Source organism: Chanos chanos, chromosome 8 (genome assembly GCF_902362185.1).
Source record: "Chanos chanos chromosome 8, fChaCha1.1, whole genome shotgun sequence".
In the NCBI taxonomy this organism is placed as follows: domain Eukaryota; kingdom Metazoa; phylum Chordata; class Actinopteri; order Gonorynchiformes; family Chanidae; genus Chanos; species Chanos chanos.
Genome location: NC_044502.1, coordinates 29,147,787 through 29,164,853, shown reverse-complemented (window position 1 = coordinate 29,164,853; position 17,067 = coordinate 29,147,787). Strand labels below are relative to the sequence as shown.

The following is a 17,067-nucleotide window of genomic DNA, read 5'->3' as shown; positions in this document are numbered from 1 at the left end:
TGAGACACCATGAGCAATCGATGAAATAATAATTAAATAGTCATTATTACCTGCGATTATGCTAAATATTGCAAGTACTCTTATTAAGGTGATCTTATGACACCTGCTTCAACCCTTAGATGGCACTGAAGAAAAGGACAGACCGCCTGTAGTAGACTAATACATCCTAACGATACCTTTTGTCATTTGCGGAGACTATTATTGCCCTGCCAATTAACCGTAAATAAATAAATAAATAAATAAAGGGTTGCACCACGTATTCTTTACATCATTAAGACTGGCTGGTTAGAACATACAATCCCTTTCAATTTTTCAGTTTTCCCCCCTGGAGGCTGCCAGTGTATTAGGTTAATAATAATAATGTTTCGTAATAAGCTCGGCTAAGGTACTGAGAACCAATAATTTTGTTTCTGGGGAACTAACGTGTAATTTTAATTGCTCTCAGTCTGCCGTATTTCTGCCGTCACCATATCATTCACTGATTTCGCTAGCTTCAGCTGAGGTCTGGCATAGACTCAGAGCGTTACTCTCGAAGCTGAAAATTGACTTTGAAAATCGCCGGAGCGAGGAAACTGACAAGTGCTTACCAACTGCGACAAGCATTAAGCAAGTGTGTTTATTACGTTGCTGTGAGAAAAAAAAAGAATATAACATGAAGAAACTGGAAAATTTTATGGAGCACCACCCTAATTTGAGTCAGAGAAAATCTGAGGTTCTGTCTGTTGCCAGAGCAGCCTGCATCAATCTCACCACAACTGAGAGCTGGTTCAAGCAATATGTCTCCTTATTTATCAGGGGAGAAAAAAATGTTCATTTAGTATATGGAATTGTGATGAAACTGAGAAGCACAGGACCATTTCCTGCCCCTCAAAGGTCATTGCAGAGGTGGGCAATGCTGCAATGAAGCTATGTGCGACGAGAAGGGTGAAACAAATACTCTTGCCTGGCTACAGTGGTTTTTGTCACTTTCAAGAGCTTAAAAAGTGGCTTTAAAACTTTGAAAAGGGGCTTTAAAGTGTTAGACAATGGATGGATAAACAGTGAACTCCTTCTGAACTGAGGAAGACAGTCCAGGCCACATGTACTCTTTCTAGATGGCCACAGCAGTCACTTCTACAACTGTGATTTCCTCCAGCTCATGAAGAGTATCAGGCTCCAAGTATATTCCCATCCACTCCAGAGCTCTCATAGGACCCGCTTCAAATCACTGAAGAGCCACTGGACTGAGGATGTTTGCATCCTCTGCAGGAAAACAATAGGCTGGAGACTAACGAAGGTAGAGTTCTTCACCCTGTCCAAAACAGCATGAGAGAAGGCAGCAACAGTGCAAGGTGGGTTTGGAGGTACTGGCACATACCCAGTGAGTGACTATATCCTAAAACCCAGTGGTTTTGAGCCAAGCATGACCACTGACAGTGCACAAGAACCAGGGTCTGAAGAAATTCCAGAACCTCACAGGCTTCTGTCTGTGATTGGACTGGATATGAGGAGGCCTTGTAGGAGGACATTGAGGAGCACATGGCATCAGGTAATGATGCTGCAGAAGGAGACACAGTAGACCTGGAAGAGGCTTATATTCCCCTCAAGATCAATGAGGAAGTATCAAGTGTGTCATTTGCCACGTCGATCCCTATTTCTGATCGAGAAAGGCCAGAGGAGGGGAAAAAGCAAGCCACCAAAATATTAAATAAAAGTTATCGACGTCATGGGTGCATCAGCACACATAAGCAAAACACAAAAAAAGAGGCAAGAAAAGTCAAGACAAAAAGATGCTACAAGCTCAGATGGGGGGAAAAGTGTAGAATTTGCAAGGTTAGGTACGGAGACAGAGATGAAAAAAACCCCAGAAAAAAAGCAAAAGAATAAAAGAAGCAAAATTAATAAAGTGTGATGTGTGGTTTCCTGAGACACTTGGAGAAGAATATGGCCTGATTGAGGATGGGGATGCATTCACGTGCAAGGACTACATTTTTCACAGTATGCTGACTGGAAATTTACACATTTACATGATTATTTTTTTTAACTGTAAAAGCTAAAATCTCATCTTCTCAGATCCAAATTCTGATGCACAAAATTGTGTTACCAAACAGGACTAATTTGGACTGCAACCCTATCCCCCCCCCCCCCCCTCCATTTCTTGTTTTGGCATGTTCGACTGCTGTCACACTGTTACATGTGTCATATTCACTGACTTACCCATAGGTACTCTTACCCTGTCATGTACCACATGTACTTGTGTGTGTGGGCACGCAGGGTGTGTTCACTTCTGTGGGTGTGTATGGACAAAGCACAGGACTGTTTCAATTATTCCTACTTAAGAAAAAAAATGTTGTCAAGTTCTTTGTTGTTTTTTTCTTGTAACTGAATGAGAAATGGAACGTCTTCCTTTGCCTTGAATTAAGTCAGTATTATAAAAGCTCATACATATGTAAGCTCATCTTCTCTTTGTTTTTGATACTAGTACTACCGATAATAATAATAATAATAATAATAATAATAATGATACGTTATGTCTGCCTTTAAAGGCAACCTCCTCACAAATGTACCAGAGCATCATAAATATGTTGGAGCAAAGACTGGCTGGGTAGTGGGTGAAGAATTGTCAGGTAAAAAAAGTGTTGATGCCCAACCAAAATCCCTGATGCCACTCCAGTCAATATTGTCAAGCTTAGTACCAGGCCTGATAATATTGCACCTTGACAGTGACACATAGGTTTGTGTCTTTGTCTTGTCTGCTTTATTAGCCAACTTAAGACAGTTGGCTAATTAGCATTTTTATGCATCAAGACTTTTTTTCTGCAAAGCTGTACATAAAAAGTTGTCAATTACGACCATCGACAACATCAAAACCAAGATAGAACTGTTGTGCTCCAAAAATCAGCACACTCAACTGTTTCACCTAAAGCTGTTACTTCTACTCAATGTGCTGGAGAGCACATATATGGCTATTACAGTTTGTGTTGCTTTTCTGTTATTACTATGACGTAAGTGCCGTATCCCATGGTGGCAAACATCTGTATCTGTGCGTACGTGCTTGTCAGATTGTAGATAATACCTCCAAGGAGGGTGAGGTATGCGAGTCACAGTGGAGATCCAGGTGTCAGCAAGGCCTAGACTGTAGAATGTAGAGTCATTGGAATACTTTAAATTAAGAAACATCTTTTGAATTAATGGTTTATTAAACTATAGTACAGCATGTGGGGCTGCTGGAACAGAGGTAATTACTGGGCAGCATGCCATTGTGTAGTGATCCAATAATGAGTTAATATGACTTAACATAACTGCGTGTTATAGCCTAACTGAGATAATCCTGCAATTATTCAAAACTAAATTACAATAGTCAGACGTGAGATTAATTCATAATTTCTGAAGCACTGAGAGGTCAGGGCAGTTTGAGTTTCTGGGTAAACAAAATATCGTGTCATTGCCATGTTCTGCCCACCCTATAACACACAAATCACAACTTTCTCCAAAATCATCATCATCAAATTTTGTTTGAATAGCAAAAGTTGTGGGTATACTTCACGTGCACAAAATTTCAAAGAACGACAAAAGGCATCCATGAACAATTTTATTTACTAAGCACATTAACAAAAAAAAAAAAAAAAAGAACCCAGAACAAAAAAACAAAAAACAAAAAACCAGAAAAAAAAACCCATGGAAGAGAAAGTGAGGGAGAGTGTGTGTGTTTCTGAAAGAGAATGACAATACAGAATGATTAAAATACTTATGAACTGTATCAAACCAGCCAAGTACTTTCCAGTTTAGTCAAAAAGAAAAACAAAGAAACAAAAATAAAACACAAAAGCCGCACCAATATGTCCATTCACATTTAAAAAAATCCAATATTCAAACCATGACCTTCAGAGTTGAGGGGCTGGAAACATTAAGTAGTCTCTTTAAATCAGCCAGTGACCATATTTACAAGCACGCACATGGCTTAGTGAACAGAGCACAGTCAATGAAGCGTGAACGCTACTATTTAAACTGAACCAGGGGGAAAAGGAATTCTGGCAAACCCATTTTGTCTTGGATTCAGGATACAAAAACAAATCACTGCACTGACTCCAGTGACGAAGTTCAGAATCGGAAGAAGACTTGAAAGTGCATTCTTCCCTAAAACTTTACACATTACAAAATAAACTCCTGTAGCTTCAAAAAAGTATCCAGAAACCTCAGACACACACACAAAAACAAAAAAACAAAACAAAAAAAGATTTCTTTTCAAGCTGAGAGACTCTCTCAGCTGTCATAACAGACATTCAGGGTACTTCTACATGCCCCAACCCCCTCCCATACTCATGGTGCCATTCATGCCAACGGAGCCGCGGCTGCTGCCATAGTAACTGCTGTTCATTCCGCTCTGGTTACCTGACAGGAAAGAGAAATACGCACATTAGGACCGGGCAGTCAAAGAAACTCTTCACAAAAGCTAATCTTGGAATGTTTTTCTACAGAGCACCATTGTGTTTATCCGCTTATGCCATGAGATTCCCAAAGATACCTCGGCAGATACCTCATGGAACAAACACTGCTGCCATGTGTTTTTTTTTTTTTTTTTATTCAGGATCAGTAAGCGTAGAGTTGACACTTACTGTAATCATTGTATCCACCCATGCTAGACTGGCTGCTATAGCCTCCTGTGTAACCAGCACTCATTTGCTGGCTACTGTGTCCATAGGAAGACTGGTTACCTAGAAAGAGAGACAAATATTTTTGTTAACACAAAAAAGGCATTTCTCAACTGTGCCCCATTTTCGTTTTTCAAGAGAAGTCAAGCAAAAGACAGCCAAACTACTCTAACCTCCAGATTTACCATACTCATGCACTATATATTAAACAATAATCCTACTGTGGAAACTTGTTTTGTCCAGTTTTGAATGGTCAACGGGTGTATTATTTGAGATTGCGGAGCATGTGTACATAATAAAAATGTTAAAAGCTGAACCTGCTGTGTGTTTGCTGAAACTGGCTATATTAAGCATCAACAGACCATTTTCTATCAATAAACAGCTGTGAACTATCAACGCTTGTGGCATTTCTGAAGGCCAGAAATACCTTTCTGCTGCTGTTTGTTGGCTGTTAGTTTTTCTGGGGAGAGAGACAGGAAGAGCCATTTCCTCACCATTATCATACCACTGAATCAATAATAGCACGAGACAGCACGTTTCCAGAAAAGGTTCGTAACACAAGGATTAGTCACAAAGTTCAGGGGCACCTATTCCTGGAACTCCCATTGTGAATTTCCCGTGGTAAGGAGAGCAGGATCCTCACATGCTCAACATCCCAAGGCCTGAAACTACACTGTTTCACACTAAACACGCAAACGAAGCTGCTGCTGAGCACACCATTAGAAGCCATCCTGAGCTTGTGAGGTTCATTTTTCAGTTTTATTTGTAGTGTTGAGCATAGTCTTCTGGCCACATTTCTGAGAGCAGAAAGACTTCACTGAGAAAAAGAATCCATAGTGTCTGTTCACACTGACTGTGCCTGCTTTGTAACAGTTTTCACAGCAGTCACCTGACAGGTAAGACTTCTTAGGTTCTTAGGCAAATGTAACGCTGTGGAGCTCATTGAGGACCTGCCATGAGGTTTGTCATGATGACAGCAGCTAAAGACATCCCTGACATTATCCAGTATGGATTTCATTCTTCATATGGTGGAGGTAGTTTAGATGTGGATCTCTCAACGGTACAATACACAAAAAGGGAGTGTTGACACAGAGCAAAGTAAACCTCTCACTGAAGGTAAAAATGATGCAAGGACCATTTTGCTGACAGACCTCCATTCCTAAACTGGGTGCTGCAACAGTACCACTGGAGGTCTCTTAAGTCACCATCAGCAAGAATATAAAGGAAAATGTGACCTATTGCTACTCAAAGCCAAACTGATGACGAAAAACCTGGGAGTAAGAGGGACAACTGCTCACCTGCCACGCCAATGGAAACAATACAATAAAGAAAGCGAAAGGTGAAAAAAGAAAAGACAAAGGAAAAAGGAAGGGAAGGCAGGACAAGATGCAGCTTGAATATGATTACAAACCCAAGTAGGTATGTGCCACTCTTGCCTCAAACGCTATTGATTATATCCCCAGACATTTTGTCACCTAATAAATAGATACTTGAGAATTGTGGCAGAATTAACAGTAAAGGAGTGGTACTCAATACATTCCAGAGATGTTATGCATTTTCTCAGGGCCAAACTGTCAGAGGGCGATATGAGCGGGCTATAAAAAGCAGCGGGGTGGGATATGGCAGATCAGGTGGAGGCATGTTTGGGGATGACTGGGCGAATCTGTGGAGGTTACAGAAAGAGACGTATGCACCCAAATTAGGGTGTTCTCTGGAAATATGCTGACTCAGAACTAAGAAAAATCTTCCATTTGACAAAGAAGGAGCCTAATGGTTTAAGACACAGCTATTAATCTCACAACCTTTGAGTGTCAAGTAAAGCAGGAGCACTAGATAAAACACTGGTGGATATAAGAATCATTGACTGAAAGAGAAGCAAATCTCCACCTAAATGACAGAAACCCAAAGTTGTGGGGCAGTGCCCCAACAGTGAAAAACTAAGCCTTGGACCTAGAGAAGGAAAACAAAGATCCAGCTCTCTCAACCTTACAGCAGAGCAGGTGGAAGCTGTTTTAGTCATGAGATCTTTTGCACAACTTGCTGAGGCTTTTGAAGCTAACTAGAGTGATAAATATCCAAAGAGGTGCAAACTATCAAAAAGAATGATGGGTTATGGGTGAACTGTGAAACTAACAAAACAAGTTATGTTGGAAGACAGATTACATGCAACCTTATCAAAAGAAGCAACTATGCCAACATAATATCCACACAAGAAACATTCTATGCAGTAGAGGCTTTTGAAATGGAGCTGGAACAGGGTGTTGCACAAGTTTTGGAGCTTTGTAATCCAAGTAAGAATTATGTCAGGTGCAGGAACACCACTTAAACAGTGAAGAAATGAGGCGTTCAAGTATGAGGAGATCAGATAACCCAAAAATTAGAAGTCACAAGAAAATGTAAAGCCCATACAAAAGATCAAGATGATGCCTCAAAAGGAAGAGAGGGAACAGTTGCTGCAGCTAGAGCAGCTGCTCAGCAAGAATATGACACTCACCTACATCTCCCCTCCTTACATTTAACTGTCACAACTTCAAAAAGAAGTCCAAAATATTGACAAATAGGGAATGGATAGGGAACAAATACAAAACACAATTCCATCATCTGTTGTCATCCAGGTGGGCCTCATTCACCAATGCCCTTACTGGCAAAGGTTCTGTCATCTGAGCATTTGAACACAGGAAAGAAGGGTAGCCCACAAGGAATAAAAAAAAAAGACTGACCTCTTCTAAATGGAGTGTGAGCACTCGTTTGCTTCTACAGCAACTAGAGGGCACCTGTGCCTTACATGACCCAGGCTCCCAAGCTTAGGGGGCCAAGAATAAGTGGGGTTCAAAGGAAGGCTGAGGTCCTGAGTGTAAAAAAAAGCTTGCTTTGTTTTCAGTAGGAACTGTCGTTATTGTAGTCAGGTGTGGCATTCAGGTAGGGTGTGATGAGTTTCATACAGAGCTGCAGATCCACCACCCCCTCCCTGCGTACTCTGTATTTTTTTCTCTCTCTTTCTCTCCCTCTCCAGAGACAGGGTCATATGACTATTTTATGATCAAACTTTTTTTTTTTTAATTTTTCATTTTGCAGGTCAATACAACTCAGTTTACTTCATGATATGTAATTAATGAACTACATTCCATTTTGCTTTTTATTTTAAAAACTACTTAAGTTTGTTAAGTTTACAATGTAGGGCTGAGCGTCCACATCCTTGTATAGTTTTAAGATATCTACACATTATGTATAATTGGACAAAAGGGATATATATAGTCAGTGTCTCTGGATTTTGATTCTCTGTCTTTTCTATCAATAATTGCATAATTGTGGTGTGGAGACCATATGAAATACCAGTAAAATGAAAAACTGAAAAATCTCCCTATTCATCACTGAAGTGCTCACAACTTTAAAACAGCAGATGACGCCTCTCCTCCAATTTCTATACATAACTTATTTTAACTGCCAAAGGGAATAAAGATGCAGATTTCTCTGAACAAACTGCTACCAAGAAGGTGTATTTGTATTTAATGCTTTCACTAGGACTGATTTCAAATAATTTTACTGCATTTTAGAAAGTGGCACTTGATAATACTTGTTCTCTTGCTAAATTTCATAAATATGTTGTTTCTGTGTGTTATGTGCACTTAACAACCCCCTGAGCATTTTTGCCCTTGTACGCCATCCGGTGGTAAAACACTGGAATATTCCATTAGGAATAGTAAGGGTTAAAAAACGAATCTAGGGTTCTCTTGGGTCAAAACAAGTTTCTTAGTTTGAACAACAGAATAAGTTTGTTTCACCTGAAACCACCATGAGGAGTGGTGCAAGACAATCCCTAAAGTTCACTGGGTGCACTGTAGCAATATCGGAACTGGAGGAGGAAGATGTCCAGATACTAGCAATATAAGTGCAGAGAGGTCAGGGAGTGTCTCTCCTCATCTCTTTTCCATTATTACTCATCATCTTAGCAAAACACTAGCTAACACACCTGCACTCCTGACCTCTTTCCTATGCCTATGCTTAAATACAGCCTGTATCAAAATTCAAAGCTTGTAACCTCCATTTGTTGCCTTCACCAAACGACAATACCAGCTATACCCATCTTCTACAATCCAAACCTAACATGTCCCCACAGACACTTCCTCACTGACAGGCCAAAGGCTTTAATCACACAGCCGTGACCTCTGGGACACGCCTTGATGCGCCGACCTCAAAGATTAAAGACGTTGCAGGAGTCTTTTATGGGGCTGAGGGAAAATGGAGCTTTCTCCTCTACAAACAGCTCTTTTGCTACCTCTTTAGTGGGCAGCAGGACCAGGCATGGTGAATAAGTATTAGAACAGAACTGCTAACTATGGTTTAGCTGCTATTGAAAGCTCTGCAGAGAAGAACTGCCAGGCCACGCATGAGGGCCAGGTACCTCTCAAAAGCTCTTGGCACCTTAGCATCACCACTACTGGTACAGCAAATCAAGGTAATGCACGAGTTTACCTGCACTACGACCGCGACCAGTAGAATCCTAGACCAGGATATACAATACCCAATCTGGAAGCAGACCAGATCCCTCAAAAGCTGAGAGAGCAGCTTGTCATCACATTAACAATTACCGCCCAGGGTTTTCCCCAATGCTTTAAGATGACGCTGCTAATATGGACGTTGTGCTTATTACTGTTACATCCCCACTAGACACACCTTGGAAAAATAACAGTCGATGAAGACAAGGCCAGGCACTGACACTGGCTCCTCCACTGACACCGGCTCCTCCACGAGCCTCACCTTTAATGTGTTTCCATGACTCTTCTCCTTTTAGACGTCAGACAAAAGCAGATTTATCTGGCTTATTTAAAGTGAGCCATCCCACAACGGATTTGCTGTAAATAACTCTATGGTATGTGCGTTCATCCCATTGTGAGTTTCTATAGGAATGCGTTACGCTGCAAAACGAGCCTACTGTTCTGAAATACCAGACCATCTCATGCTAGTGGGGAACACCCCAGTGGCTCTACTATCCAACCTATAAATAACACTTCTCACTTGAACTGGAGCTTTGTATTCACACATGTAACTATGCTCAATGTCACACTTGCTGCAAAGATTCAACAAGAAAAGAAATAGAGAGCTTGAACTGAGCTGTTCTTAATGGCCACTCTAGCCAAACATGGTGATGAATAAGGCACAGGAGTTCAGTGGTTAGAGGACCTCAGTGAGTCCTGGTTTGAATCCTAAGCAAGGCATAAACAGATGCTGACTACGTTATTGGGTCTGCTGGTTCTAATGTCTACAGCATTTGTCTGGCTGCTACTTAGGCAAAACATTTGTGCCCACGGGGCCTGCAAAATGGTGCTACTGTCTTTCTCCTCCTCGGCAGTGCAGCCTTGCAAAAGAACCAGTGAGATCAATGGCTCCACTTTGGTAAAACAAAAGACAAATTATCAATCTATCGAGACATATTAAAACTCCTTTCACACATGCAATTTAACCATTAATGTACTCCACTACTTGCTGGTACAGAAAGTCAAACTGCTGGGAAAGTTGATTCTGCAATTCACCAGGACTAGATCTGATAACATTCCCCTGTTCAATGCAGACTCACATATGAATGCTGTCAGACAAGAGGACAGCATTTTTGACAGTGTATTTGTCCTTAGACCTGTTAACTGCTTCATTTTTTGTCATCGTACTCAAAACAAAACATCTTCTGCCATGCACATTGAGCGTCTGGCCTGGCCTTGTCTTCATCGATTGTCATGTCATGTGTGAACAAGCTATATCCAGCAATGTTCCGGCAACAGGCTGACGGTGTGAAGGGGCCAGCCTGCCAGGATTGCCAGAAAATTTGACAGGGCAATGTTCTGGATTTCATATCTAAAACTGGCTTAATAGTAAACCAGACATGTGTTGGCATCACAACATGTTTATGTTTTTGTATAGCTCATGTTTCAACCTCAATACATACTATTAACCACTGGTGCATACATGATGCAGTAACAGCCACTGCAGTGAATGCAAGAACACAGAGACTTCAGCTGTGTACTAGCAACTCTGTAGTGTTATCACTGAAGAACTTGGATTGAATCTCCAGTCCAACCGGATTGGAACACACCAAAAGTCACTCTTTAGGAAACTCACCCATTCCTCCCATAATCTGGCCACCATAGCCCCCACTGTTGCCCCCTGCTGTTGAGTTGAGGAACAGCTCTACATAACGGTGCTCTGGAGAAAAACAGAACAGTGTTTTTATTTCTAGGTCATGCAGTACCCTAACCCAAAAGCATAACTCTTACTGCAATGTAGCAAGGGAAACACATTTACATATACTTCCACCACCAAATTTTGGAGGCACTCACGCATGTTGGCCTTGTCTTTTGACATGGCAGCCACGGCATCCTCATGTGTTGCAAACTCCACGTCTGCCTCTCCAGTCACACGTCCATCTGGGCCAATCTCGATGTGCACACGCACCGGATTTAGAGGAGAAAAGAACTGCAGGAGGAGACATGCTTGTTAATCTTATACATTTCCTGACCTCCTGGTGACTGGAGAGACAAGCTTTTAGCTGAAGCTGTTTCTGGCATGTGTTTTGTCTAACAGTATTAATCCCTTACACTGTAGATATCTGTCTCTGTGGCACGGTAAGGCAGTCCTCTCATGTGTACACAGTGACCAGTTGTACTCTGGAAGCTGGAGCCACCGTCACCATAACGGCCATCTGATACACCTGTTTAAAAAGAACCATGTTTAATATTTAGTTAGGTATATGTGTATATTTAGGTGTGTAGTGTGTGTATATGTATCTCTATATCTAGTGAACTATTTCTATGTTTTTGTTTACGTTTTACTAAAAATGCCCAAATTATTCATACTCCTCGTAATTGGTCCTAGTAATTTCTACCTTGTTCCGGAGCATTCTAATCAACAGTAAATTGAGAACAGCTCATGCAATAGTTCTCTAGTCAGTTACTAGTCAATTGCAGGTCATGGCTAAAGCCAAAGAGCTTAGTGAGGGCGTCCGGTTGCACATTGTGGCTGCTCACAAGACGGGGAAAGACTATAAAGCCATATCCACATGTTTTCAAGTGCCAGTGGCCACAGTGTAAAGCATAATCTGAAAGTACAAGTAGATCCACATTGTGAAAAATCTCAAAGGGCGGGGGTAGGAAGCCAATGGTGAGCCCTGCGCTGACAAGAAAGGCAGTGTGAGAGGCCAAGAAGAAGAGACTCACCTCCTCCGTAGCCCCCACGTCGCATTCTGTCGAAGGAGCCTCCGCGGCTCATGCCGTTATACCCCCGGCCGCCGCCGCTGGGCCTGTCGTAAGGTCCGGGTCTCTGCATGCCCATGGCTTTACGAGGGGGCTCGTAGTGGGTCCGCACCTCGGCACGGCTGCTCTTGAAGATCTCAATGTACCTGAGAGCATAGGGTCAGGCGTCAAAGCACGGCTTTAAACCAGTGGACTACAAACATGGAGTCAACATCCACTTCGACACATTCAAGAGGAAAAAAAAAAACAAATTCAAAAAAACAAATTAATATGCAGAAAGCTTCAACCACCACAATAACTTGTGCTGTGGACCAATACAGTAATAATCGTGGCTTTGGAGCCGGGTCATTAGTTAGCCAAAGTTAAAAATGGGCTCAACAGGATCATACGCGTGGCTTTTGCCAGACAGTGGAATTGCTTTTTTTTTTTTAATTAGTAAAAGTTTTTGTTTAAAAAAAGCTGTTTTTATTCATACAATTCTAATTTTATCCTATGAAACTGTAACAGTCTCATCCGGGCGGCAGCGTCCAGTTTTTTTTGTACAGTTACACTGTGCACAAATTAAAAAAAGAGGAAAAAAAAAAAAACCAAAAACATCACCACAGCTTTTCTTATGGTTCCCTGAGAGCACCAAGTAAATAACTGCAGCAATGTAAATGACTGCAGTAGTCTTCTCTGGCAATGCAGGGATGCAATATGTTAAACCCAGTCTGATCTGAGCGTTACCTGTCACAGTGCAACCCAAGCCCCTGGGGGACACTGGACCACAGAACTTCACATTTAACGAGTTTCAGAGACTTAGTGCTGAGTGAACATATAGGATAAAAAAAGAAGAAGAAAAAAGAAGAAGAACCCTCAGACAAGTCAGTGTCAAAGCTTTCCAAATGACAAGGCCCTTGGGAAATACGTAGTTTGTACATCTGAGCTAAGTTCAACAGTGCTTTTAACGTGCTCACAAATGATGCCAAGGCTTGAGAGAAAGAAAAAAATCCCTAAGGTTTCGACCAGAAGCCAGTTAGAATCACTCAGCACTAATCAGAAGTAATGACAGGGGTCAATAAAACAAACAAAAACAAACAAAAAAAACATTCTACTCATCCATAGAGGCTGTGAAAGCCCTCGTATGGAGCCATATGCATGTCCAGATGGCGTGTGCAGGTTCATGTTTATGTGTTTCATTACCACAAAACAGGGTTTTGTCTGTAGCAGGTGAATTCCATAAGAAAAGCAGCTTAAACCAGCCAACCATCCATCCCCACCTGTGCCCTATTCTTTCCTTGTGTTTCTTTAGAGCCTTTTCAGCTATATCCTGTGAAGCAAACTGCACGAAGGCCTCCCCCGTACTCCTCCCCTGGAAGTCCACCGGCAATGTTATCCCATTTGGCACGATTTCCAACCCTTCAACCCAAGGACAGATAACCCCAACGGGGCACATATTAAATCACATGCCCATTTCACAGTTTTGTTTTTTTGTCTTCTTAAAACTTAAGGGAAAAGAAATAAATGAATAAATAAATAAATAAAAACACATCACAGGTACTAAGAACCTCAATGGATTTGAATGACTACTACCAAGAAAGCTTCCACCTGTTTGACCTTTGCAGTAGGTACTGTGTTTGGGTACATGATTTTGTGGAGTAATGAGGAAGAATGGTGGGGGGGAAAGGAATGAAGGAATGCATTCCTCTACAGCCGTTTAGATTATATGGAAGAGTGACCATCCCACGTGTCTTCAGTGAACAAAAGATGATTACCTCCTGCTCACAACCGTAGAATTGTTTAATAAAACTTTTTTTTAAAAAAAAAGAAGATTACCTGGTTACAGTAGTAATGTTCATAGCACTACTACATAAACATCAGGAGTTGGGAGTTGTGTGGTAAGTCAAAAGAGTGAAGCATGGAAATGACCAGTGGTTTTATATTCTACCTTTGTGTCGATGGAACTTATAGCCAAAAGCATCAACAGGAAAAGGAATTCCTCAACGCAAAGTGGGCAAGGATCCACTAGGGCATGACAGTGGTCTTGAGAGCTAACATGACTGGGTGAGTGGGTGTGGGAAGTGATCCAAACACACCTGCAAAAAACTGCACGATCTCCTCCTTGCTACAGCCGAAGGGCAGCCCACGTAGACGTACCAGTCCGTCCCCCTCTGTCTCCGGACAGTTAGGACCTGTGTGTTTCATCACCCAGTCCATCTCCACGTTGTTTGATTTGAACACTGAAAGACAACAAGCACATTAGACTTTCCCATAGGAACTGTTTATGATTCCACAGCTTGGTAGATCTATAAAGTATTGATATAATGATCCTTTAAGAACAATATGCCTATGTCATACCTTCCACGTATCTATGGCCCATAGTCTCTCTGTCTTTTTTCACAGCAATCTTCAGGTCTTCCTCTGACTCCAACTCCACAAAAGCCTCTCCGCTTGGCCTGCCCTCTCTCGTGTACGTGAAGTGAATACCTGTGCCATTGTTGGCGATTTTGCAATCTGTAAAACACGTGAGAAACATCCGTTATATTGTACCCTAGGGAGACCAAGATGTGTAAAAAGAAAAAAATTACAGTCGTCACAAACCTGAAAAAAATCTCGCCACCTCTTCTACTGAACAGGACCATGGTAAACCGCGCACTCGGACCACATATCCCTCATCGTCAGCCATTGTTTGTTAGAACAGGAGAACTTCTGCTTTAAAAGAGCGATAACTTAAAGACCAGTTGACAGTGTTGCAATCTACAGCTTTGTTTGAAACAATTCAACAGCAAGGGCAACCCCCAAGTAATAATACAGTTCAAAGCAATTTCAAGTTACCGTTAACTAATTCGTTTTCATTATGTGGGGGCTAAACTCCACAAATGGCTACCTAGCGGTAAGCTAACCATCACTGTGACATGACCGGGGGGCGAGGCATGTGGTTTATAAATAGGCTGAAAGCAAACAACTTTCTAAAATGAAACAGAAATGAAGCTATATAGACCAATACTAATTCCACGGCATAACAACGACATATTGCTCCAAAGTCGACGGGCAGACTTGATAAAACGCAGTTAGTGTCTCAATGAGCCATATATAGGTTACGGTGTTAGCATGGGCTAACTTCAAAGTGTGGCTGGTTTAGCAAGAAGCTTTCACAAATGCAGTGCTACGAGAATTCAGCACTATTCTTTAGTATACATGTGCAGATATTCAGGTGTGTTGGTTTGCTTTTCAACCCGCTGTTATGAAACATCAGTTTTCAACGAAAGCAAAACCATAAAATATCACGCAATTTCGACAGCGTGCAAACAAAGGCAACAGGCCTCAAAATTCTAGGCACTTCGTTTGCTAACAGTCAGCCAAAGTTAAATTAACTGTTGCTCCCTTTTGATTACAAATATATATACAATGACAAATTAACCAATAGCCTTTTTGAAAAACCGGCATAAATACCTTAATGTGGTTGTTTGTTCTGCGTACGGCGTGGTCGTCTATTTCGTATGCCGAGCTTTGGGGCTACTGTAGTTGTGCGCATGCACAGAGCATGGAGTCACTGGCGCCAGATATGCGCAGATGGGGAATCAGGGCTGCGTTTGATTGAGCTGCGGAGTACCTAGCTGTAAACCCGACAGCTATATGTCGCGGCGTCAAGCTACGCAGCCTCAGTACGCAGGCCTGAAAACTGAGAAAATGTACTAGTCCTCTAATGGCAGAAAGGCCATCAAGGCTATATTAATTAGCTTCGCTGAGCAAGATCATACATGCATGTCCTACAAACATTATATTACTTTATGTATTTTTTAAAATAATTCAATGAAATGGCTGATAAGTAAAAGAGGAGATAATAATTTCTCCAGTTACTCCAAAATGTGTTCGGTGTTTCAGGCAGTCTATTGTAATATTGCTTCTTGCTAGTATGCACCTCTATGATTAATTTGTGAAATCACTGGGGTGGGTGGGGGTTGCAGCTTGCAAGTAGAGAGCTACCAGTTGGTGTGGTGAGCAATATTTACTAGAATTTCAGCAGAGTTGGGAGCCCTCTGTCTTTTTTTGTGCTAGCTGGTTGTTTTTTGTTTCATCACTGGTTTTCACGTCTCTGTACCTCTCTGTGAGCCTGACTCATTAACTGGTCAGGGCAAAGTCCAAAAAGCCTTCCACGAATTAACATTGGCTCTGGTGTCTTGAAGCTTATCTTATATTAGCATTTAAGCGCAGACACATTGGCAAGTTGTTTAGGGTTGCTGCTAATACATTACAGTAGCCAAACCTCTGCAGGAGCTGCATGGCTTTGCAGAATTTTCATTGTGTCTTTATTACACTCCTTCTGCCAAAAGCCATTCAGCTGTGCTACTCCCACAATTTTGTCCATGGAGGCAGTACTCACTTTTTTTGTGTGAAGGTGTTTGCACCACAACAGAATTATAGTATTGCACCCTCCCAGTTCTACTCTCAGTTTTTTCCCCAGTCGTAATTCTGTCAACTATTTTTTTTTCCAGGTGTAACACTGAGCTTAGAATGTTCTTTACATAATAGAAGAATTTCCTATGGATGTCAGTTAAAAAACAAACAAACAAATAAACTGATTATCTTGGTAGATATCTGTGTTTAATTTTTTAAAAAATATCTCAGTGAAGTATCGAAAAGAGTCTTGGTAGGGACAAGTGCAAAGATTTATCATCAGAGTATGTGTTGGAGAAGCCATTCTCATTTTTTCATGACAGATTCTTGATGCACACATGATTGAGGCAATGCACTGTACAAAATTGGAAGGAGTGGCTCGGTACTTTGTCCACTACCAGATGCTACTCTTGAGCTTCAAAATCTCATTAAGTTGAACCAGGGAAAATACATTGTTGCCATTTTGGACACTGTGGATGTAGTTCATCCAGAAGTGCACAGCAACTTTGACCATCCTATATGTCTATCAATTAACAAGCCTGTGCACACAGCTTCTGAAGAGGCAGAGAGACTATGAAAAACAAACAGTTATTAGAACAACAAAAATGGTTCCTTACACTGACAAAGCACTGGAAAAAATAACCTGTGATATCCAGTGGTCGCATGTCATCGGCTAGGTATCATCAGTACAGTAAGCCCAAGTCACTGTAAACAATTTGCTGCTGGTTTACAAATGTTTTGCTGATAAGTGCAAGAACTACCATATTCATTGCTTCCATAATGTGTGCAGCTAAATCAAAACACATGTAAGGCACTGC

General features: G+C 41.4%; 1 protein-coding gene across 1 annotated transcript; it reads right to left on the bottom strand.

Moving 5' to 3' along the window:
- Positions 1-3,634: 3,634 nt before the first annotated feature.
- Positions 3,635-15,366, bottom strand: hnrnph1l (heterogeneous nuclear ribonucleoprotein H1, like). The gene is made up of 11 exons (XM_030782283.1): positions 15,305-15,366; positions 14,453-14,560; positions 14,210-14,365; positions 13,948-14,091; positions 13,132-13,270; positions 11,837-12,018; positions 11,219-11,331; positions 10,961-11,096; positions 10,743-10,826; positions 4,596-4,694; positions 3,635-4,371 (listed from the first exon to the last, which is right to left on the bottom strand). The coding sequence occupies exons 2-11, from the start codon at positions 14,535-14,537 to the stop codon at positions 4,274-4,276; spliced, it is 1,236 nt and encodes a 411-aa protein (XP_030638143.1). The 5' UTR covers positions 14,538-14,560; positions 15,305-15,366; the 3' UTR covers positions 3,635-4,273.
- Between the last annotated feature and the right edge of the window lie 1,701 nt (positions 15,367-17,067).